We start from the raw sequence: 26,003 nt of genomic DNA, 5'->3' as shown, positions 1-26,003 counted from the left end.
TCTAAGGCGTTCAAGAATGAGTTAATGAAAGAGATAGCATTTGAAATGGCTCTTAAGGGATGGGTATGGTGAGGACGTGAGGATTGGAATAGAAGAGATATTCTGATAGGAGAGAGCCTCATATACATGGGTGGGGAAGGACCAGGCATGGGCTGCATGAGAAGGGAGAGGAGCCCCTTTGGGTTAAAGAGGAGTTGTGAGCATGCACCAGCTTTCGGAATCACCAAGGAAATTTTAGAATACATAACATCTGATCTCACCTCCAAAGATTCTAATTTAACTGGTGCAAGTGGAAGGCTTGGGCATCTCTACCTTTCAGAAGCTCCCCAGATGATTCTAATGTGCAACCAGGGTTGAGATCAAGGGGCAGGAAGGAGAGTAATAGCAGAGAAAATCTGAGAGAAAATGGAACTCTAAGTAGAAGCCAAATCTAATAGGGTTTTTTTTGGGGGGGGGAGTTGTTTGTTTGTTTGTTTGTTTGTCATTTTACACGGTTCAGTGAGAATCTGTACCATTTGAGTCATGACTTAGAATCAGAATTTCTGAGTATGAAAATGATTAAACAATTTTTAAAGGAGGGGATGTTATTCTTCTGCGGGCTAAATTCCCTTGGTGTGCAAAAGAAAATCAGTATGAAAAATATGAAATTTCATAGGACAGAGTCTCCTTTAATTATTTTTGTTTAATGTCTAATAAAGTACACTTGAGTGTAGTCACTTGATAAATGGCTGGTAAACAACCAAACAAACAAAAACATGTTAAGATATCTTAGAAATGTGTGGCTTCTATTTGATGTAGGATATTGGCGAAACAAAAGACATTGTTATAGAATAAACCTTTCTGGATCTATCCTGAGTGTCACAGAACTTGAAAGGCATGTGCAACGCAGACTGTACATTGACTTAGCAGAATGTATTTATTTTCTCTTTATACATCAATACTCCTCACTGTACAACAGGACACCCCTAATCCAGACCTGTCCTTTTGAAAACTGTAATTGCTCAAACATTAAAATGTACTCCTTTGGAATGCAAACTATTACCGTAAGTGCTCCTCGTCAGTGTCCAACCCACGATGGCTTCATTAGGAATGATTTCTGTCAATTCATTAAAGGATTTCCCCTTTCCCTAGGGGCGCCTGGGTGGCGCAGTCGGTTAAGCATCCGACTTCAGCCAGGTCACGATCTCGCAGTCCGTGAGTTCGAGCCCCACGTCGGGCTCTGGGCTAATGGCTCAGAGCCTGGAGCCTGTTTCCGATTCTGTGTCTCCCTCTCTCTCTGCCCCTCCCCCGTTCATGCTCTGTCTCTCTCTGTCGCAAAAAATAAATAAACGTTGAAAAAAAAAATTAAAAAAAAAAAAAAAAAGGATTTCCCCTTTCCCTCTCCGAACACTGACCAATCAGAGCCCTAGACTCCACCCCAAATGATTCAAACTGAACTGATCTGTGGGAAGATTCAGGAATCCGTACTTTTAAATGTTTCCTCAGGTGATCCTACAGATTAGCTAGATTCCATATCCATTGTTCTTTTATTAGTAAATTAGTAATACTTTATGAGCTGTTGGTTTCACCTTACTGTATGTCCATAAAGTAATCAAACTTTGCTCCTCTAAAACAAGTTTTAATTCAACAGTCTTAATTTTAAGTAGCCTAAATTACACATTCCTGAGACTGCAGACCAGAAAGTATAGACCATATACCAAAGACTTCTGGATAACCTCCACGGTAATATGACTGACCACACTAGATGCTTCCATGGATAAACTGCTGCCATCACTATCTCACCAAGAATCACTTTGTCAGGCAGGTTTGTTCAGAAACTCAAATGAATCAATATATGCTACAGAAACTCATAAAGCATAAACTGAAACATGGGGCAGGAACATTTCTGGTTCTTTACCGTTGTATCTCCAGTGCTAGCATATGGTAGATGCTCAGTAAACATCTGTGGAATGAATAAATTGAATATGAAATATTTGCTAAAGAAATGAATAGTAGGGCCAAAAATAATCCTGGAAACTTTTGAGGTTAACTTTAAAATATTTTAGGATCTTAGGCACTAGAAACATATGTAGAGCTAATCTGCTATTTTTAGCAATTACCAGAGTAATTGACTCTGGTGCTTTTCCCTCCTTGGTAGGTGAATTAAACCTGGGGGCTCTTCGCTGAACTTTGGAGTGGTGACATTGGGTGTCAGGGCAGTGGTGATATGTTATGTCCATGGGTGAACGAGAAAAATATTTTTATTTTTTTTTAAAGTAAATGTATGGTCATCATGGTATGTTAATTCAGATTAAAAAAAAGACATTCTAGGGGCGCCTGGGTGGCGCAGTCGGTTAAGCGTCCGACTTCAGCCAGGTCACGATCTCGCGGTCCATGAGTTCGAGCCCCGCGTCGGGCTCTGGGCTGATGGCTAAGAGCCTGGAGCCTGTTTCCGATTCTGTGTCTCCCTCTCTCTCTGCCCCTCGCCGTTCATGCTCTGTCTCTCTCTGTCCCAAAAATAAATAAACGTTGAAAAAAAAAATTTAAAAAAAAAAAGACATTCTACTTTTTCTATGAGCAAAATAATATCTATATGAACAAAGTTTAAGATTAAAAATAACTCCTACCAATAAAAACATATTTTTGTTTGGTCAATCTAGAGGAAGATTATAGTGGTATTTTATCACAGCTCTGCTCTGTTCTGTTCCTCCCAGCAACACCCACCCAAGTATTTGCTGCTGTTAGTAAGAAAGGTGTTAATTGCCTCCTTAATGCTCCCTCCCAGTTCACTGACTGCATTAAAATGAGAGGGAGCCTGTCACAGGATTGAAATTCTTCCTCTCAAAATGGAGGCCCATAACATTTCTACAGGCTGTCCGCAGATGATTCGAAGTTAATCTCTTGAGGCTCCACCCTCCTAGTGAAGGTTGGCAATTTTACAATCTGTCTTTTTACAGAGTTCAGATATATTTCCTGTTGGACATTTAGGGAAAACAAACAAACAAACAACCCATACTGAATAGAATATGTTTAAGCAAAAGTATGGTTTCCTCAAAGTCTCCAACAGTGTTCCCTCAAACCCCACGCGAACTTGAATTAATAGAGCAAGGGACACTGAATTACCAACACCACTCTTCTGGCTCCTAGATTTTCCTCCAGGGCCTCTTGTAAATGTTCCTTTTTAACTGTGGCACAGGCACAGTTATTAAGGAAAGCTGAGGCCTTGCCAACTTTCTGGTTTTGCTGCCCAAATTACTGAATGTTTGGTTGATTATAGCCCTAAAACACCCACATACTAAGAAGCTTTTAAACATTTTCTCCCCTGGGCAATCACCTGGTATACCTGAACTGAAAGTCTACCACATATAAATTAAGTATTTACTCAACAAACTGCTGCTAAAATCAATGGCCTTGAGGAATACATTAAAAATTACATAACAGAGCTTAGCTTTTATGAATTAGAACTCCTAAAACTTAAATGCTATGCCCTCCTCTTGACCTGAAAAACTGATTTTAATTTTATATGCAGTATTACAGAACAACCCCCAGAGATAAGCACATTGTTGTTAAGTGTCCAATGTATGAACTCATATCTGAAGTGTAGGACAAGAAAGGTGAGCTGGAGGAAAGAAAAAGGTTAAATATAAAATTTTGAATTATTGTTTGTATATTAGTGCTTAGTAATAAGAGTATAAATGATAACACTTCCAAGTTGAATATCTTCAGTGAAAAGAACATATCCCAATAAAACATACATGACAAAGAAAAAAATGCTGCTTTAAGCTTCGAACTAGAATGGCAGCCTAATCAAACATTATACCAAAGGTATAATAAGACCAACAAGGAAGTGAGAAAGGAGAAATTTGAACAAGAGAGGTTTAGTCCTAATTCACGCTCACTTTTTTGCAAAATTTATTGTCACAAATTAGAATGAGAAGCCTTAGAAAGAGTGGAAAGTTAGGTTCCTGGCTGAATGAAATGAATAAATAAGAACAAAAGAATTGTTTCCTCCATGATTTCAAAGACCTGATAGTTAATGACAAAGAAATAGACACCAGAAAACCCATGAGTCAGGCATGGAGTCATTGCAGGTGCAAAACCACAGTTAAGGGATTATTTCTAATTCAAAGGGAGCATGATTTCTTCTGGGTCTCAACAGTTGAACCAGTCGTCAACTCCCATGGCTCCTTCTTAACCATTCTCCACCCCAGCAGATGCTTAGAGTTTCTGAGGCACTGAAATCCCAAAGCAGAGTAAGGGATGTCAAAGTTTATTGGAACATGGAACGCAATAGCATGAACAGTGATCAAGGACATTGGCAAGAGTGGAAAATCTTATGTTGACAGCTTCTCAATTGTTTTTGCTGGCTGGGATATCTCAGCGTAAAACACAATCAAACAAATGGTAGCCCCAACTTGGTACCCCAGAAAACTACCTCACAAGCACATGAGGCTGCTCCAGAGGATAGGTTCTTAATCTTTTGGGAAATACAACTTATTTCAAAAGTCTGACAAATTTCATGGATTTGGCTTAAAAGAAAAAAACAAAAACAAAAACAAAAAAAAACACATATGGTCATACACATCAAGTAGCATAATAATAGTTTAGGATATTGAAATCATAAATCTTTTAATGAATTCCACTTAAAAATTGAAGACCTGAGGACTCTCCAAAATACATGGAAGCAGTAGGAGGAGTAGGAAAGGGACAGGAATAACTACCAAGACTCAAGCAGGGAAAGGCCCTCTGAGAGGGGCCTAAATAGGGAAAATGAGTAAGACTTAAATAGGTCTTATCAGTTTTGTGATTAGGGCAAATTGCTCAATCTCTGTGAGCACTTTTCTACCTCTATTTTCTCATCTGTAAAATCCATAAAAACAACCGTTTCACAAAGGGTTGTTGTGGAGATTAAATAAGAAAATGTGTTTAATGTGCCAATGAATAAGGTGTTCAATGAATGAATATTGCTTCCTTGTGTATCAACTTAGAAACAGTGGACGTCCTAAAAGAATATCATTTTTCCCTGCAATAGTTCAAAGCTGGAAATAATCTATATGCCCATGACTGGGCAATGGTTACATAAATTATGGTACATCAGCTCAGTGAAATAATATACCTGAGTCTTAAAAAAGAATAAAGCTGTATTTAGTGAGGTTGAGGTCCTAGTATGAGTAAATGTTCAAGATACATTAAGTGAAAAAACAAGCTGTAAACCAATGTAAATAATATTCTCTCCTATGAAGTAGTCCTAATTTACATAGGAATTTCCCATTTATGGACATTTAGGTTTGTTTCTGTTTTTCTCTCCAAGTTTAAATAACAACTGTCTATTACCAAGTTTCTGATTTAATCTTTAAGATGGATTCTTAACTTGGAAAATGTTTCATGAAAAGATAGATACATATATAGTAAAGCCTTATAGAGATACTGGCAAAGTACTTTGCATGAGTCAATATCAGTTTACTAAACTATTGAAGGCTGACCATTCACCATGCCCTATTTATTCTGCATACTTTTTAAGCTTGTTGATTTTATAGTTCACCTTTATTTGGAGTCATTTTCATTTTCTTTTTTATTGTTATTAGAGATGAACATTTTCATATGCATGTTAGCATATTATAATTCTTCTGTAATTGTTATTGTCCTCTACACACTTTTATATAGAGTTTTAGCAAGGTTTTTTTTTTTAATCGAATTTTAAGTATTCTATATATAAAAGGTAGGAAACCTTTGGCTATCATACTTTTTAGTGACATATTATATTTTAGTTATCTATTTTTTAACTTAATGGGTTTTTTTTACTTTAAACTTTATGAACTTTTTTTACTTTTTTTAATAAAGTTTTTTTACTTTTTTTATAAAGTTTTTTACTTTTTTTATAAAGTTTTTTATAAACTTTACTTTTAACTTTTTTTTTTACTTTAAACTTTATAGTTCAAACCATTAATTTCCCTCTCTGATTTCTTCTGCGTTTCTATATTTAAAAAGATTTCTACATTAAGACTGAAACAAATATTGACCTATATTTCCTTCTAGATTAGTTTATGGTTTCCTTGATATGTTGTTTAAATCTGTAATTTTTCTAGGATTTTATGGAGTAATATTGGAATCTTTTTACTTTGTTCCATCAAGTATTATTTCTCAGTAATTTATACCTGTTGATCTTATCCCAATAACTTGTTTTACTTCTATTTTATATTTGGCTAGGAGTCCCATCTCTCTTGGGAACTAGTAATGACCTTCAGGTAGAAGTCTTTTAGCAACTCCTAACAGTGCTGTGAATTTGAAATCAGAGTTTTTCCTAAATACTGAATTTTCTCAACCAATGGCATCATTTATTGTTGTTGTATATGTAAAATTGTTTTTAGAACTCTTATTATGTGTTGTTAAGGAATAATTTTTAACAGAAGGTAGAATCGTGATTCTCATATAGACATAAAATAAACATGTGTCAAAGATTTTTAACTCATTAATTAATGGCGACCAGTAAAATGTTAAGATTGGTGTGAAGAAGAATTCAAAGGGCAGTGATGTGAAAAGGGAATAAGAAATTCTGAAATGAATTTACAAATAGACACAAAACTGGCCTGTCAACATCAATGCAAAAATCAGGTGCATTCTAAGGAACACTACTTTGCATTTATATGGACATGAATTATTTGCATTATTATCAGATTTCTACAATTTACAGGTTTGTAATACCAGTTAAAGATGAGAAAACCTACATGAGTGAATAGTCATGATAGCTGCTATTTGTTTTTTTTCCCATTTCGGAGTCTCTCTCAATTTTTTTCTGACAGTCTCCTTTCCTCTTTTTAGCATAATAAATTCAAAGAATGATTATTCTTATAAAATAAGACTGGTGCCATTAGATTTGCCTGGTTGCTTACATAAATGCAGTGAAAGTGTTATTTTACCATATAGGACACCTTAAGTTTCCTTTGTAAACTCTAAAACCATACAACTTTGAACAAATACTAAATTAAATTGTGTCTGGAAATTTTCATAAGGAATCTCAAATTGGGTTTTTAAAACCCTCTATTATTTGTTGACCTGAGGCTAGGAAACCAAGCCCAAGAAATGCTCTCCACCGTATTTCACCTGAAATACCTATAAATTTGGGTAAATTCCTATTTTCTCAAGGTCCCCCAAATATACTAAGGTTACATCTATTTAATATATAATATTCTTAGACTTTCTAAGCCAAGAAGTAGGCCAGGGCTTTGTAGGCATTGCTTCCATAAGTAAAGTCAAACTTAATCCCTGAAGAATGGCTGTTCCTACCTGATTAAGTGAGCATTATTTTCAAATGCGACATTGCAAGCAAAACCTCGGTTTTTCCATTTGTATAATTACACCCTGATTAAAAAACAAAATTAACAGCTTCTAATGGAACCTATGCAAATAACTAAATGGTCATGGAAAGTAAGTATAAAGTAGGTGTAAAGTTTCGTTTAATTTTTTCTATACTTAGAATCCAATGATGGGAAAGCAAAAATTAGAAAAAAAAATTGTCAGAGGATATTTGGACATTTATTAAGATAGGATCATATAATACAGAGTTATATATTTAATTAAATAAACATTTAAAATAATAAAACATTTTAAATAAATATGGACATTAAAATGATTGTAAAGACCTTATTTTTTTATAAGTGAGGAATTTTTGTTCTTTGCTCTTTTCTTTCTTTTTCTTAATCAAGAATGTAATAAATTCAATATAAAGCACAGGAAAATATTCTTATAAGATGCAGAATATTTGCTATCTAGAGATTACACAGAAGGTCAAAAAGAAAAAAAAAAATCTTTTGTATAGTAGGCAAAGGAATGAACCAGTAAATAAAGAAAGCAAGCCCACCAAGATAAGGCAAGCATTACTAAAATTTTAGTACATTTCATCACTTCTTTACAAACTCAAGGCCTATAAACCAAGGCAAGTAAATTTTATCTCCAAATTTTCCCTTTATTTTGATTTTTCTATCAAAGCAATTCTCAGTGTATCCAGTAGTTCAAAATAATTTTTATATTAATATTAAGATGTTATTTCTGTTAACATTTTAATTCACATTCATCGTTGCTCTCATCAAGTGAATCAGTAAGTATTTTAAAATTTCTCAATTTCAACTTCCAATATGTTGGTTATAACCCACATAAAAGTTCTTTGGAGTCCCCAGTAAGTCTCAAGATTGTATAGGGGTTCTGAAAAGGAGCAAAAAGAAAAAAAAATAAGGCCTGGAAAACACTACTGTATATATTTATACAGTGTATAAGTATATATAAAACCACTACTATAAAACCTCCTCTATAAGACAAAACTACTTTCTCTTTGGAATACAAAAGCCCATAGACAGTGGTATTAGTCTGTCCCTATTACTTAGTGTAACTCAATCATTCATATTAATTGAAACTTTTAACCAAAGTAACTTCTATTTCTTCTGTTGTTATTCCTATCAGCTTTATTTGTTGGGGTTTTTTTTTAAGGAAATAATAAAATCATGTATTTGTCAATGGCAATATTGTGTGTATAGAACATCTTTTTTTAATTTAAATTCAAGTTAGTTAATATATAGTGTAAAGTAACTTCTATTTCATAGAGAAAACTAGAGGTAGAAAGTTAACAATGGTCTCTCTTCCAAAAGCATTTTAACAGAAAGCCAAGTTTATGCTGCAACTTTTTTCAGCCACATACATACCTTTTTAAAGAGACAAAATGGGAATGTTTCATGAGATATAAGCAAAAGTATATAAATTTAAAATGATGCCTAATAATTAGGCATTAAATGATCAGTATTCTCTCTTAGAAATTATCTAGATATCAAATGAATATTCATTATATAATTCAACTTAATAGCAGGCCAAGGTTTTATGTTATCTATAAAGATCTTGGGAATTAATTTCTAGCTGACATACTAAAAATAAAACCTAATTACCATTGAAATAAAGTTATCAGAATAATGATTTGATTTTGTTGAATACAAATTTACATTTTTCATTATCTTAAATATTGTGTAGGAATAATGTTAGCTTATTTGATCAGTATACCTGAATAAATTTAAGAAAAGCAAACCCAAGCAGAATAGAATGTAAGCTTATATTACACCCAACACTGATAAATTAGACTACAAGATTTTTTTTATACCAAAATCATTAGACTCGTCTAATTTGCCAAAAATTTACCTTAACTGCATGAACTTAAATGTCTGAAATATTTCTGAGTTTCTATAAGAATAACCTTTTACATATAGCATATATCAAGTATCAAAACTTTGATTTCCTCATTTTCCTGGAATTTTAACATTAGCCACAGGCCAAAAGTAAACAAAGAAATTATCAGTCCATATATCAAAAAGTTGTTTCCTTTCCTGATAAGCACCAGATCCTTAATTTGAGCTCAAAATACACAAGTAGACAAATAAAATAAAATACTAATAAATCAGATTCTCTGTTGTCTTACATCCAAGAAAGAATAAATCTCTATAATCTATTACTCCATTTACAGAGATCACAAAATTTTGGCCACAAATCCCAATTCTGAATCACTACTGTCACCAGTAGGGAATAATTTATTGATTGTAAAAGTTCCAAAAACAAAAACAAAACACAAAAGTAGTAAAATGGAAAATATGTAAAGAAACAGAGGATCAGCAAAGTGAAAGTTCTGTTACAACAGAGAATTTACCTCTTGGAGCCAAGAAATGCCCTGACTTATGTCATGCATGAGGTACAGCACTCCTCCAACAATACAGGTTCCTCAGCCATCAGGTGAATGCACTGGGCATTGTAGTTTCCGAAATAATTTTTCTTAAAAGGATATAACTCTCATATAAAAATGATATGACTCTCATACAGATATGAAATGAATGTGCCAACTATTTTATTTAATTTACTAATTACAGAGGGAACCAGTAGGAAGTTGCAAGCAATTCAGAGGAGAATTCCAAGAGCAAAACCTATATAGGGAATAAGAAAAACTGCAGTTAATTTACAAATAGATGCAAAATAGGACTCAATGCAGGGGACTACTTAATTGAATTCTACTGGGTACAATTAATTTGCATCTTTTTAGACAAGAATATTTTGCATTATATCAAGTTTTCCACATCTTAAAGAGTTGTAAAATAACACAAAAAATAATGAAAGGCAGAAAAAACTTGGCTGGGTGAGTCACTCAGGACACCCACTATTTTTATTTGCCCATTTCAGTCTTTACAGTTTTGCTGACTCTACTTAATAAGAGATGGGTCCAATATATTTTTTCTCTAGCATAAGAAATTAGTACCACAAGAACAAGGCAGGACCAAAACTTTCCTCCAGTCCCACATCTAAATGTCTTATCATCTCTTCCTATAAGAAGAAAGAGCAAGTAACTTCATTCTTTTGTGCATTGAATAATATTTTCTACTTGTAGATATTACCAACTCTTTCAGAATCTCTCTCTTCTCTCTTATCAATACCACATTAGTGAATACTCGTTCCCACAGGAGCCCTGTAGAAGCCTATCAGACTATCCTGAATAAGGTAAAAGGAGCAAATCTTTTTTCACAGATTATAATTTGAAGGTGGGGAAAAGCAGTTCAGATAGTTTTTAAAACAGAGCAGAAGCTTTTCATTAAACCCACTATGGTCAGGTACTTCCACTAGTCTGAATCAATTCCAAACTTGAGTTCATTTTTTATTGGATAATCTTTGAAATTAGGATAGGATTCTTTTAGTTTTATTAACTTGTGATCACATGCGTTTACAAAGTCCTTCACTGGAAATTCTACAGAGTTAGTGACCCTTGGGGTTTAGTAGAGTCTAGATAAGCATGAGCCTTGGAGACTGTTTTGACCCTAGATATTTTCAGCAATGTCACAGCCCAGGGACTTAAAGCTTCTGATTGGAATTATCACTACTCTCAAGAAAAAGAATCTGAGAGGAAACACGAAAATGTCTCCATGGCCATAGCACTTTTTGTTCTGTTTACTATAACATTGAAGCAAGAAGAAAATTCATTTAATGCCCATCATCTGTATTGACTGGACTGATTGACAATATGATTTATATATTTTAGGTTCCCCCGGGTGACAACTCTACTAGAATCCCTATCCAGACAGACCTCTACATTCAAGCTGTCATTTTTGACCACATTTCCAGAAGAAAGACTTAACTACCAACATGCTAGATGGCCCCCCTAATGGGCTTGCTAAATTTAAATGAATGCTGTAACCAGAAGCAAATTAGAATAATAAATGAGCTCTGTAGCTGGAAGGCAAATTAGAATAATAAAAGTTGATAAAGAAATTAGAAAGAAAACCATAATCTTGACTGTCTTTGTGTGGTATAGATATTAATCCCATTTGAGTTTTTTTTTTTAATTTTTTACCCTAAATACTGAAGCTGACTGCAACAGTTCATGGGAGAGAATCTTCTTGCTACTTTAAAGATATAGTAATTAGTGACTATATTGTAACTCAGATCTTCCAAAACAAAAATGTTCCAGGTCCTACTGTTGCCAAATATAGTGGACCAAAACTCATACCATGTGGCAGTGCTGTCTACTAAATTTGTTGAATATCGATGAGAGGTCTGAAATTGAAGAACAAGAGTAAAAAAATATAAATGCAAAGTTTTCAATAGACCTAAATGAGTAAATAAATTCTGAAATGTCCCATGACATGATGTATAAAATGAATGAAGTGTTTGATATGTTTATGTGCCTGGACAATATGCACCCCATGACAATGAAATCTAAGAGAAACTGAAAGATTTTAGAGAAGTGAGGACTTCATTAGAGAAAATCATGCTTTCCTAATGTGCCCTTGCGGATGGCTTTTGTGCAGAAAAGATATTATTCAGAGGTCACTTGTGGTTTAACAATTAATATTAGTTTCTTCCTCTTCTTTCTATTCTCTTCCCATTCTAAACAACCTAGTACTAAGGCAATCAGCTGGGCCAAGCAAGGTAGAAATCTGCTCACTATGTGGGAATGGGAAAGCCCAGAGCAGAGTGTCAGAGTTCCAATGGGGTGAGCAAGGTGTATTCAGCAGGAAACTGATGGCCCGACATGAGATGGTAGATCCACTCAGAATGAGTAGAGTGGTGTTAAATTAGAATGAGATATTTTGGTGTGATCTTATCATTTTCAATATATACAACAGATACAGAATGTATGTTAATGTATGTACATATACATCTTCCCTCACTCAGTTCAAAGAGAGGGCCTCAAAGCAACAACACCCTATATGGATGAGCACATATAGCACCCAGATCTTAGTTTGTCACCACCATTTTCTACCAAAAGGAAATAGCGATCCTTGGGAAAATGTCCTGGGCTGAGACAGGGAAAATACAAAGGCGAGAATATTTTTTTTGTACCAGAAATCAAAGAAGTTCTTGAAAAATGAAGGGGATTTGTCAAAAGAATAATGAATCCACCTTGGAAACGTTCCCATTGGCCGAACCTGAGAAAGGTTGGGCATCAAAATAATGAAAACAACAGAAAGCAGGAAATTATGAGCCCATAAGGATCCACAGAAAGGAATAAAAGCAAAGTTTGATGAAGAACAGGATATTTACATAGTATCTCCCACAAAACATGTATTAGTTATAGAGGGAATGATGGAAAAACCTGGAAGACACCACTTTCAAAAAGTGATCAAAGAGAATGTGTTTAGTAATGAGGCAAACTGAATTTGTTCCCCACCAAGTAATATGAACACAGGAACTCCTCATCACTTTTGTAATAATCCTGCCAAATTTACATAACCTGAATATAATCAAGAGAAAATTCAGGAAAAAAAAATCTGTGGACATTATGCAAAATAACTGGCCTGAGATCTTCAAGGAGTCAAGTTCTTGAAAACAGAAGACTGAGAAACTGTCTCAGATTGAAGGAAACTAGAGGCACGTGATCATTAACTGCAACCCATGATTCTGAATTACATTTTTATCCTATAAAGGGTTTTTGGGGACAATTGGTGAAATTCGAATTTTTTTGAAGATGAGTAATGTAAAATGTAGTAATGTAAAATGTCTATGTCCTACTTTTGATGATTATGTTGTGGTTATATGAGAAAATATCCTTGATTTTGGAAAATTACACTAAAGCATTTGGGAGTCAACAGGCATCATGTCAGCAAATTATTTACAAATATTTCGGGGGGGAAAGGTCTTTGTGCTATACTATTTCTGTAATTCTGAGATTATTTTGAAATAAAGTAAGTATTTTATTTATTACATTTATAAATTCAAAACTCTAGTTACTTATATTCTAAGTATTTGCATAAATTTTATTGTTCTATCTATAGACAGTGAAATTTTTTACTGTCATTTTATGAGTTCTTTTGTAGTTTAATTAAATTTCTTTAAATATTTTAAATTTTATTTGTGATCTCCATTACATTCAATTTTCTAATTATTTCAAAATTGAACTAGCAAATAAGCCTTCATATACATATACATAACTCTTATAAGTTTAATAATTTAAATGTATAAAGTCTCATGTTCTCTTAAAAGTTTCAGTATGGTTTGTAAATTTATAAAACTTAATTGAAATCATGTCTAAATTAATTATTCAAATATCACAATTTAAATTGGAGAGTATATGCCAGTGTTTCATAAATGTTTTAACTATTTTAAATATTTTTAAGTATGGGTATTTATAAAATATTTAAAATACTTAATATATTTACAGACTATTCCTATCATTAATCCCAAGGTCTAAGACTCTAAAAAATCAATTATTTCATCACAAATAATTTTTTACATTAGCTTCTGAACTGAATTTACTTCTAGTAAATACTGCATGGAGATTTGAGTTGGATTATGGGATGTGTTCATTTGCTAGGGCTGCCTTAACAAAATACCAGAGATTGGGTGGTTGAAACAACATAAATTTATTTTCTTAAATTTCCAGAGACTGGAACCAAGATTAAGGTGTCAGCAGGTTTGATTTATGCTGAGGCCTCTCTCTTTACTTGCAGATGGCATCTTTCTTGCTATTTCTTCTCATGGTCTCATCTGTGTAGGTATCTCTCTGGTGTCTGTTCACATAGCAAAATTTCGTCTTATGAGAACACCAGATTGGATTAGAGTCCACCCTAATGACCCCATCTTAATTTACCTCTTTCAAAGGCTGTCTCAAAGTACAGTCACATTCTGAGGGACTGGGGGATAAGACCTCAACCATGAATTCTGTAGGGATACGATTCACCCCTTACCTTGGGATGTAGACCAAAAATATCCAGGATATTTTTCTCATGATTAGACCCTTTCAGCCAATGCTAAGCCACGTCTAGATCTCTGAGGGTTCCAATGTCATGCCTTTCAAATGTGGGTTGCCTTGCTGTATAAGAGCCTTGGATTCACATATTGTTGTACCTGATTTTACAGTCTGCTTTGAGTTTGTAGCATCCACCCAGGTCAACTGAAATTCAGTGAATCTATGTAAGGTTTCATTCTGTTTTTGCATTGTTTTCATATTTCTATCAGCAGAGTCACAACACCTATAAATATTTAAGTGGCATCTGACTGTATCGAGTATATTTCTCATGTCTTATTTTGCTCTGAGGTCACAGTTCTAACGTCAAACTAATGCAATTATTGGAGACTAGAAATTCCCTTCATGGAAGCTCATTAAGGTGACTTAAACCCAGTGAAGACTAGAGAGCAATTAGAGAACTGTTATGTTTGAGTACAGGATACACTAAGAAAGTAATTTAACCTGATACTAAGAGTGAAATGCAGGGCCAAAGAAAGGGAATATGTGAAATGTATGTGAGAATCAGCAGAAGAGCAGTGTGCCAAAGACACAGGACCAAAGAATGAGCAAGCCGACCAAAAGGAAATGAAACAAGAAATTGAGCAATGCAATAAAAAGTAAAGAGCATTAAGAACCAGACTATTTGGCAAACTGATGATGGTAATTGGCCAAATCACTTTATCTCTCCAGATTCTGGCTCTTGAAGGTCTCTTCAAAATCCAAAACATCTATGATTTCCCTTGCTGTTTTTCTAATCTATTTATAGACTCCCTCAGCTGAATAGAATAGCTTTGTAAGTTAAGTGTAATTTTCTCCAAATGACAGTTTAAGTGTATTATCCAAGACTCTGCTTGCAAGTGACAGAAATCCAATTTGAATCGTTATTATAAAAACATGGAGGTGTCTCCCAGAGCTAAAGAAAGGAATATGTCTGAATCCTAGGAAAAATCATATAATCATAATCAAAGTTGAACACTATGGGAACTACTGCTCTATCTCATTATTGTGTTCCTCAGTGCATCATTTTTCTCTTCCAACAGAACTGCCTTTCAACAGACACACAACTTCCTTTCTTCCATCTTCCCTTCCCTTCCCTTCCCTTCCCTTCCCTTCCCTTCCCTTCCCTTCCCTTCCCTTCCCTTCCCTCCCCTCCCCTCCCCTCTCCCCTCCCCTCCCCTCTCCCCTCCCCTCCCCTCCCCTCCCCTCCCCTCCCCTCTCCTCTCCTCTCCTCTCCTCTCCTCTCCTCTCCTCTCCTCTCTTCTCCTTCCTCCCTCCTTTCCTTCATTTGTCTCCCTCTTTTCCTCCCTGTCTCCTTCTCTCCCTCCCTCATCCCTTCCCTCCCTTCTCCTCTCTCTTTTCCCCAAGTCCAGAATCCAGAGAAGGGACACTTGACCCAGCTTTACTCAGGAGCCCAGCTCCTATTAAAATTTAAAATCTAAAATGGTCAGACTGTACAGAATATATTCCCCACAATTACAGCCACTATGTAACCTTGTGAATGAATGAGAATCTTCAGAAAAGCAGGTAATTCTGGGACACAGCAATCCATCCAGTTGAATGGAGCAGAGAGTGTGGGAGAGAGGAAAGGGAAAAGTCTGGGATGCTCAGGTACTCAATCATAGAGCAGCAATTCATTTCTCCCTTTTCACTGGTGGTGACAACAGAAGACAAAGCAGCAGTAGCAATAGGATGAATATTCTCTTTGTATGCTTCCTGTTTTATAACACAATTGTCTGGGATAAACAATTACATAATCAAAGCTATCTGATATATGACCAACTTCTTCAATGTTATTGTAGCTCCCAGAATAATATGCTTTCAACCACAGATAGTAACCATAAACTTTCTTAATCTCAAGGAAATTAAAAGGAAATATATACTCATTTATTTATGAAGGACCAAGTGCGACCCAGATACATTTCTAGGGGCATAACAACAAATAAGTGCTTCCCTCAAGAAATCCATTAGTTTGGAATAAAAAGGAATCTGAGGGATCTTATGATTTTATTGTTCCTGTTGCAGCTGCTATTGTGAATGGATTTTCCCCTCAGCTACCAATAGATTGTTGTAGATGCTACATGAATTGGCCAAGACTTTCTGGAATCATACTGTCATGAGATGCTGCTGCTGATTTACTGGGAATACCACTTGGGAAGTATTGTCCTAAGTATGTTCCATAGCATACTAGTCTTTTAAAAGTATCTTCTTCCAAGAAAAATTCTGTGATTGAATAAGTGACCTATTATTGACTCTGAGAAGTTCCAAAATAAAGAGATTTCAGTTTGTTTAGTCTAAGTTCCCAAATTGTCCACTAATCAACATCCCCCCATTTTCACCATAAAACACCTATTAGTGTCTGTATTACTTGAGGTTTTTTGTTGTTTGCAAGCCACACACACACAAAAACATCTCACACATTTAAACAGAAAGAAGAATGTACTAGAATCCAACAGAGTTGAAAATCAAGACTCAGGAAAGAAAAATAAAAAGGAATTCTGGAAGTCTAACTAGCACACACTTCCAGTTATAAAGCTGAGTTACAACTACTTCCCAGTGTCTGTCTGTCAGGAGAGCAAACTTAATCAGCCTCAGGAAGGTCAGGTGTCTATCTCTGGATCAATCAGCAGTGGTCAAGGTCAGAAGGTAGTCATAACACCTAGAGGTCCATCCCTGTTCCTCAAGGGCCTGTTTCTAGAGAAGGAAGGATTATGAGCTGGGAAGAAATATGTACTATTAAATCTCTTGAAACTCGTACTATAAACACACTTTATTAGAAACCATTAAGTATGATGTTGACTCGATTTAATATTAATATTTTAATATTGGATGGAAATATACTCCTATTCCCAATTTTGTTTTGAGACTTAACCAGAAATGGACATCAGTGTTTCCTTCCAAACGAAGTTTTGCCATTAATTGAAATTATTTTTATAAATAAAATAAAATTAGATGATATGCTGCATGTATAAATTTTGAGATACATTCCAGGTAAAAAATGCTTCTTGAGTGGCTTCTTCAATAAACTGTCCAAATTGGTTTACTCATTTATTATTTGAGACTTTTGCAATTCTGTTTATGAAAATGCTTTCTATATATATAGTTGTTTTATTTTTCCTTCTTTTCTAATTTATTTATGGACATTGGCTATTGAATTTTATAAATTTTTTTGAAATTAATAGACTTTGTTTTCTTAGATGTATTAGATTTACAGAAAATTTGACCTGAAAAATATAGTTTCCATATACCTCCTTTCTCCACACTTAGTTTCCACTGTTATTGGTATCCTGCATTAGTGTGCTATATGAATTACAATTGATTAATCAATATTGAAAAATTACTAACTGGAGTCCATGGTTTACATTAGGGATCACTCTTGGCGTTGTTCAGTTCTATGTGTTTTGATAAATACATACTATTTTGTGTCTACCAGAAGCCCTAAATATCCTCTGTGCCCCCCACTTACTCATCTCTCCCCCTCTACCTCCTTTAATCTCTGACAACCACCTACCTTTTTACTGTCTGTAGTTTTGCCTTTTCCAGAATGTCATTTATGGAATCATACAGCATACAGCCTTTTCAGATTGGCTTCTCTAACTTAGCAATATACATTTAAGTTTCCTCCATTCTTTTGATGACCTGATAGCTCATGTCTTTTTTATCACTGAAAATATCCCATTGGATGGATGCACCACATTTTATCAATACACCAATCAAAGGATACCTTAGTTGCTCCCAAGTTTTGACAATTTTGAGTAAAACTTCTATAAGCATCCATGCTCGGGCTTTTGTGTGAACGTAGGTTTTCAACTCATTTGAGTAAATATCTAGGAATATGATTGCTGGATCATATGGTTTTAAGACTGTTTAGCTTTGTGAGAAACTGTCAAACTGTCTCCCAAAGTGGCTACACAACCAGCAGTGAATGACAGCCCCTATTGTCCTACATACTTCACAACACTTGGTGTTGTCAGTGTTTTGAAATTTAGCCATTGTACTAGGTGTGTAATGTTATCTTATTGTTGTTTTAATCTGAAATTCCCTAGCAACGTCTGATGTCGAGCATCTTTTCACATGCTTATTTTCCATCTGTATATCTTTTTGGTAAACTATCTGTTCAGATATTTTGCACAGTTTTTTTTATTGTCTTCTTTTAATTTATTTTTTATTTATATTTTATTTAGTTAACATATAGTGCAATATTGGTTTCAGAAGTAGAATTCAGTAATTCATCACTTACGGACAACAACCAGAGCTCATCACAAGTGCTCTCCTTAGTACCCATCACCCATTTAGCCCATCCCCCACCCGCCAACTTCCATCAGCCCTCAGTTTGTTCTCTATCTTTAAGAGTCTTTTGTGGTTTATTTCCCTCTTTTCTCTTTTTCCCCGTTTTCTTATTATTGAGTTTTAAGAGTTCCTTATAAATTATGGACACGAGGCCTTTATCAGATATTTGTTCTGCATATATTTCTTCCCAGTCTATGGCTTCTGTCTTCATTCTCTTAAAGTAATATACTTTTTTAAAAAATGCTATCTTTAACAGATTTAAAAAAAACAAAGTTAATTTGGATTTTTCCATATTTCAGAAAAGTTTTTATGTAAATATCTGGATTATCTTTTTATTAAAGTTTGACATAACTCTCAACAGTAAAACCACATGGCTCAAAGCTTTTCAGAAGACAAAATTTTGATTACTTTTTATTAGAGAAATTACTGTTTTCTATTTATTGAGCAATTTTGAATGTTAAGTTTTTCTCAGAAAAATAATCTACCTCATTGAAATCTTTTCGTATGTTTTCATAGAATGGTACAGAATTTATAATATATTCCCTGTGTACTTTTTTGTGATATCAAATGTCTAATTCTTATTTTTAAAATACCTTTTATCTTAATTATACCTTTTCTCTTAATTATAAGAAATTTGGTTTTAAAGTACCTACCATTTGCTTTTGAATTGATTCAGATTCTGTTTTGCATTAATTTTGTTTCTATTTTTATTTTTCATCAGATCCTTCTTCATGCCTTTTTCAATGCGTGTTTTATTGTTTTTCCCCAAATTTTGAAATGTAATTAGTCATTTATTTTTATTTCTGCTTCTTAAAAATAACAAAACCCGTTAACACAAAATTTTTCCTTCTGAGAACACCATTGGCCACAATAGACAAATTTTGAGAATTATTGTTCTCATTTTTCTTATTTTATACATATTCCATATTTGCACTATTTGCATTTGCCTCTAGCCTAAAATTTTTGCTGGTTTTTGTTGTAATTTCAAAGTAAACATATTTATTTTTATCTATGCTTTGAGCATGATTTCTAATTTTATTGCATTATTGCCAAAGAACCTTGCCTTTACAGTCCCTATTTTGAGGATTTTATTCTTATTTTCTTGTAACTTAGCTTACAGTTAGCTTTATTTTTTTTTAATTTAATGTTCCACAGATGGTTGAAAAAAACCTGCATGTTGTTTATTTTAATATGTATTTAAGCTTTAATAACATATTATCCAAGACCTGTATTTCTTGTTTTATATATAAATTCATGTATGTATGTACATATGTATGAATGCATGTGTTTTGGAGCATCAAAGGCTAACAAAGATGTGACCAAGATTTTTTTTTTTTACCAAAAACAGTTTTAATGCTTGTAAATCTAACAATTTTTGCTTAATTGATTTTGAAATTCCTCTTTTGCTATTCTCCATGGGTATTGTCAGCATGGATTGTACCTTTACTAAAGGAAAAGAACCTTCGACTTCCTTTTTCTTAAAACTTGAATCCTATTTTTCTTCCCTGAAACTCAAAATATCAACCCTGCTTTATTTCTGTTTTTATTTGTCTGATAAACGAGTAGCCATCTCATTACCACTCCTAACATTTTTCAGTGTTTATTAGTGTAATCTGGTGGCATAAAGCTTGGTTATTATTAATAATATTCATTTAAAATTAAAGTTAGTTTTGTAGCAACATTTATGACAATTATTCTTAGCTCTATTTTTAAAATGTTTCAATATCACCCTCTGTCCTCTTATACCATGAAATCCCAATTAATTCTAATTTTGTGAAGCTTTTTTTTCTTGTTTATTCCTCTTGTTAATTACAAAGTTACAGTTGCATTCACATAGGAAATAATTCAAACGGAATTGAAAACATAGATAAAAGTGAAGTTCCTTCCTCACAGGTCAGGGATAGGGTAAGACAAGTGAGATAACTAACACACAATTTAAGGAGACCATCTCAGGCTACTTCCTCAAATTTGTACCCTGGGTACCTTATTCACCTCACCCTACGTCCAGCCCTGCTTCCTGATACTTATTCCACTTCAGAAAAGATATTACTGCTGACAGTTTGTTTCTCCAGAAAACTCTATGAGTGCGTGCAAGCGTGCACGCATGGATGCATGCATGCATATGTGGCTTTTTTTTTTATAATACTTGGGATCATCACTCTATGTAGTTCCCTGTTGCTCCACACATAGAATGGGGTCATCCACTCGCTTCAACAAATATTTACTAAGAGCCTTCTGGGTACCTATTGTTTTAGGCATTTAAACAAAATGAAGACTCAATGGGCGTGAACATATTTCAGTCTTTCTGAAAACTGCATGTTTTTCCAGTGTATGGATGTACCATGATGTTTTCAACCACTCTGGTATTGATGATGTTTAAGTATCTGTTGTCACCAACTATGATTTTGTTAACATTTTTTCCCACGTATTATGTGCAATGAAGTGAACATATATGTAGGAGGAATTCCTGAACATGGAACTGTTGGATCAAAAGGCAGGTGTGTCTAAACATTGAGAGATATTATCCAATTGACATTCCAAAATGTTGCACCAGTTCATAACCCTAAAGTGAACACCAAAGTGCATCTTCCCCCCCACCCATTGATAATAGGTACTAGCAATCTTTTCAATATCTGCTTCTCTGATAGGTAAATATTTGTATTCCATTGCAATTTTAAGTTGTATTTCTTTCATTTTAAGTGAGTTTAAGCTTATTTTTGTATATTTATCTAATACCTTTACTATCTTTTTAGGTTTTGCCTGTTAGCTTGATGTTATTTTTTTATGTTCTTTATTTTCTAATTGATTTGGCAAAGTTTGGGATATACTGAAGAACTCATTTTTTTTTCTGATATATGTGATGCAAGTGTTTTTCCCAGTTTATGGTGATTTGGTTTTCTACGGTAAGTTTTCTTGTGCAAAAGGACTTAAGTGTTGAGTAGTCAAGTTCAATGGTGCTTTTATTCATAGCTGTTGTACTTCATGACGGAAAGACTTCCCCACTTCAAGATAGTAATTACTTTTAAATTTTCTTCTGACACGATTGTGGTCATTTTTTAGATGTACGTTTTTGTCCATTTGAGATTTACTTTGATATAAAGAATGATACAGAAATTTAATAAAAATTTTTCTCAAGTAAGTATTCATTTGCTCCAGTATTTTTCAAAATAATCCATTTTTTCTTGACTAACTTTAAATCCCAAATTTATCATTATAAATTCACTCCTTTTTTTTAGCTTATTTCTAGTGTCTCTATATTATGTATTCCTGGGTCACTGCATGCTTTAATTTCTTTATTCTTAAAGCTTTTAATATATTTAGGGCAAGCTCATCTTCATTCCTTTTTTTTTTACGGTTGACAATGATTTTTTTTACATCATCTTTAATATAATTTTTCAAATTTCAGGAGCATATAAGGATTAAAAGGCAATTAAGGTAAGGATTTTACTAACACCTGTCACATAGTAAATACTTAATAAATTTTAGCTCTTTAATTAATTCTCCAATAAAGTAAAGTCTATCTAAACCTTGTGCTTGCTACCACAGCAGGTGAAATGTCCATTGTCTCCACTCACTCTGTACTTGGATGTTGCTTGGATTTTCTATTCCCAACTGTTCCTCAACCACACCAGAATGCATGTAGCTGTCCTTAGATATCATGTATATAGCGTAGCTCTCCTTCGCTGAGGTGGGACTTTCTCATATGCTCATGATGCCAAACGCCAAAGGATACCATGACAATTGATATTCCTGGCAGACAGTTTTACCAAAATTATTCCTATCTCTGCCCAAGGGTATTATACATGGGGCCCACAAAAATACCACTATAAGGAGCCCCTCTTCTTCTTTTCCAGTTATTTAGGGGTGCTAGAACAGTGGTAGCCATGTCAGAGAGCAGTGTTTTTTAAATTGTATTCTTCAGAGTCTTAAAGTTATGTTTAAAAGCCTTAAGAGCCATCTCAAAGAGTAATAATAGGAGCCAGTGCTAGTGATGTTCCAAGACTTCTGTGCTTTTTCAGCTGTTTCAAGAAATACTTTATTTGGGCAAACGATGACATTATTTTTAAAATAAAGGTGGGGAAGGGGGTGCCTGGGTGCTCAATCAGTTAAGCATCCAACTCTTGATTTCAGCTCGGGTCATGGTCTCACGGTGTGTGAGTTGGGCCTCCATGTCGGGCTCTGCACTGACAGCATGGAGCCTGCTTGGGATTCTCGATCTCCCTCTCTCTCTGCCCCTCCCCCATTCACACTGGCGCGCTTTCTCTCTCTCTCTCTCTCTCTCTCTCTCTCTCTCTCTCTCTGTCTCAAAATAAATAAATAAACTTTAAAAAAGATAAATAAAGGTGGGAAAGGAGAGGACAATACAGTAGAGAGACCCTTGTCCAATTCTCTAGTTAGTATAGATCAGGGTTTCTCAACATCAGCACTACTGATGTTTGGGGCTGGATAATTCTTTATTGTAGTGGGAATATCCTGTGAGTTGTAGGATGTTCAGCAATATCCCTGGCCTCTAGCTAGTTGCAGTTCCTCCACAATTATGCCAAGTGAAAATGTCTGCCTAAAATCACATGGTTGGCAAAATTGTCACAATGGAGAACTACTGGTATAAGTCAGGCTTTTGTGTAGTGAGGCCATGAGAGTAGATTCATGAACCACCTCCAGATCTGCCTTCAGTTCGACAAGTTTGCTTTTGATGACAAATTATGTTTCTCAATCCGCTTCACCAGCCTTTGATCAGTAGTTCCCTCCAGACTCTATTAGGTTTAGTGTTTTCGTGTTTATGGGGTTAGAAAACCTGTGGCAGGTCCTGTTAGTGTGAGAGCATTTCATAGCAGCCTCCTTGAAGGCTTTAAATTGTAAGTTATGGGGCGCCTGGGTGGCTCAGTCGGTTAGGCAGCCGACTTCGGCTCGGGTCATGATCTCACAGTCCGTGAGTTCAAGCCCCGAGTCGGGCTCTGTGCTGACAGCTCAGAGCCTGGAGCCTGTTTCGGATTCTGTGTCTCCCTCTCTCTGACCCTCCCCTGTTCATGCTCTGTCTCTCCCTGTCTCAAAAATAAATAAAAGGTTAAAAAAAATTTTAAAAATAAATAAATAAATAAATAAATAAATAAATTGTAAGTTACTGGCAGAGTAATATGGAACCTGTTTATCAGTTAAGGATGATCAGCAAATAAACATAAAGCAATCAAGCAGTGTCTCCTCATTGATGGGTTTCAGCCTCCAGAAGCCTGAGAAGTGGGTACCTGGTCACTGTGATGTTACACGTCATTCAGTCTCTGCTTTTAGTTTTACTTTTCTCTACCTGGCTAGTTTGGACTCTTAATTTCTCTACCATTTCATGTGCTCTATCTGTACCCTTTGGAAAATGGATCCATGGATACTACCAGATTTGGCTCTCCCAATCCTTATCACTGATTTTAATATTATCTTATTTTAATAATGACTATTTTTTACAGATCACAACTGTCACTTTCTAAGGAAGCATAATACGTCATTTAATTTTGAAGTGGCTTTTAACAACAACAACAAACCCCCAACATTTGAAAGATTTCCTTTTCTCAGAAATAATTTCCTGCTGAAGAAATATAAACATTCAGCCAGTAATATGTTGTGGTTACTTCTTTCAGGAAATCAAATAAGTAGGTGTTTGCTAATCTGATTATGTAATAAGTAATGTTTAAAAATGAAAAATAATTTCTGTCTTTTTTCTTGGCAGTGTATTTATTCCATAGCTGGCATGTAAAAATGAAAAAAAAAATTGCACTAGTCAAAGTTAAAAGATCAGTGAACTTATGAAACAAATTCTTAGTTTTTAACTTGCCAGTTATTTTTATTTTTTATTTTATTTTTTAAATGTTTATTTTGGAGAGGGAGATTTAGAGTACGAATGGGGGAGGGGCAGAGAGAGAGGGAGAGAAAATCCCAAGAAGACTCCTCCTCTCAGCGCAGATCCCACAGACCTGCTCAAACTCACAGACCTGGAGATGAAGATCAACCTGAGCCTACATCAACAGTTGGACACTTAACTGACTAAGCCATCCAGGTGCCCCTAATTTGTCAATTATTTTTAAATTGGTAAGTGTTCCTTTCAAATTATCACTCTAAGAAGCATTAACTGTTATAATGAGGAATTCTGGTGTAAGTTCAAAAGTGTACTAAGGAAGCTGAAAACTTAGAAAGTCATATATACATACACTGGGGTGGTAGGGGAAGCAGATCAAGCAAGTAAAAACTTCAAGGGGCTCTTGGAAATGTAAGTAATAAAAACTTATGATTTTGGATACCTGCACCTAAAGACACATTTTCCAAATTATTCTGCAACTGTTATTGCTAACCATAGCTCTGCCCAGCCATAGCTATAAAAATGCAAGCAAGAAGGTACCATATGCCTTCGTTCTCCACCACCATAGATGCCAACACATTCCAGAAACCTTCACTGACCTTAGCCTTAGAAGACCCGACCTCATCTTCTGATAGTATACCCCCTGCAGTTTACGTAAGCTCTTTAAGTACTCTGAGCTGCTTTTTACTGGCACGTCTCTTTCATCATTCTCTGGCTAAGGTCACATAGTTTTGAGTATCGTACCAGAGTACCGCTCTCATAGGCTGAGGACTAGTTTGTGAGCCCTCCTTCAGTCATCCCCTTGACGAAGGTCAGCACGCAGCTCATCACACCTGAAGGCCTACATCTGAAACTGTCCTAGAACGTGAAGTGCCAGAGAACAAATACTTTTTGCTTACAGTTTTCAAGTTTGTTTGTTTGTTTGTTTAGACAGAGCACACAAGTGGGGGAGGGGCAGAGAGAAGAATAGATAGAATCCCAAACAGGCTTCGTGCCATCAGTGTAGATAGAACCCAGGGAAGGGCTGGAACTCATGAACTGTGAGATCATGACCTGAGCCAAGATTGAAATAGAGAGTTGGACACTTAGCTGACTGAACCACCCAAGTGCCCTGAATGCAAATACTTACTTTTTAAGCACTTATTATGTGCCAGGCAATCTTCTTACACCCTGATACTGGAGTGGCAAACAATATGGTCAAAGTCCCTAACCCCGGGATCTTACCTTCCAGTGAGGAACAGACAACAAACAACAAACAAACAGCCACGAGCAGCATTATTCTCTAACCTTAAACTGTGCTTCTAAGATTGAGAGACAGCTATAGTATAATATAAAAACCAATGACTGTGGACTCAGGAGACCTGCATTCATGTGCCATGTTAGCAGAATTATTTTAAGTAAATCATAATTTAATTTTCCAAGCTTCAGCTTCCTCACATGAAGAAGAGGGATACTATCCATCCTTGCTAAATTAACTCATAGAATACCTGAAACAATCCCTTGCAATTAAATATTGAAAGAAGAAAATATTTATAAGGTTAAAGTCATCTTCAAACGATACATTCTTTTTCTAGCACTAATGTCTTTTTCCAGCTGTCATTTTTATGGATACTGAACAATTCAAAACACCCCAAAGTGCCGAATTCTTCCTAT

At 34.9% G+C, this 26,003-nt stretch overlaps 1 protein-coding gene and 1 long non-coding RNA gene across 4 annotated transcripts in view; one reads left to right on the top strand and one right to left on the bottom strand.

Annotated features, from left to right (window-relative positions):
* CFAP299 (cilia and flagella associated protein 299) overlaps window positions 1-11,280 on the top strand; it is a 586,991-nt gene extending 575,711 nt beyond the window's left edge. For all 3 annotated transcript variants that reach the window (XM_019829323.3, XM_003985248.5, XM_045056173.1), the window contains exon 6: window positions 11,033-11,280. In XM_019829323.3, the coding sequence (XP_019684882.1) occupies window positions 11,033-11,128 (96 nt within the window). In that variant the 3' untranslated portion in view covers window positions 11,129-11,280. The remainder of the gene's footprint in view (window positions 1-11,032) is intronic.
* On the bottom strand, window positions 9,832-25,276 carry LOC111560172. Its single transcript, XR_002741850.2, has 2 exons — window positions 24,950-25,276; window positions 9,832-9,929 (listed from the first exon to the last, which is right to left on the bottom strand). It is a non-coding gene; the product is annotated as an uncharacterized LOC111560172 (long non-coding RNA).
* Window positions 25,277-26,003: the final 727 nt, after the last annotated feature.

This window comes from Felis catus, chromosome B1 (assembly GCF_018350175.1).
Source record: "Felis catus isolate Fca126 chromosome B1, F.catus_Fca126_mat1.0, whole genome shotgun sequence".
Classification (NCBI taxonomy): Eukaryota; Metazoa; Chordata; class Mammalia; order Carnivora; family Felidae; genus Felis; species Felis catus.
The sequence above is the reverse complement of the archived record's forward strand: the minus strand, read 5'-3'. Positions and strand labels throughout refer to the sequence as shown.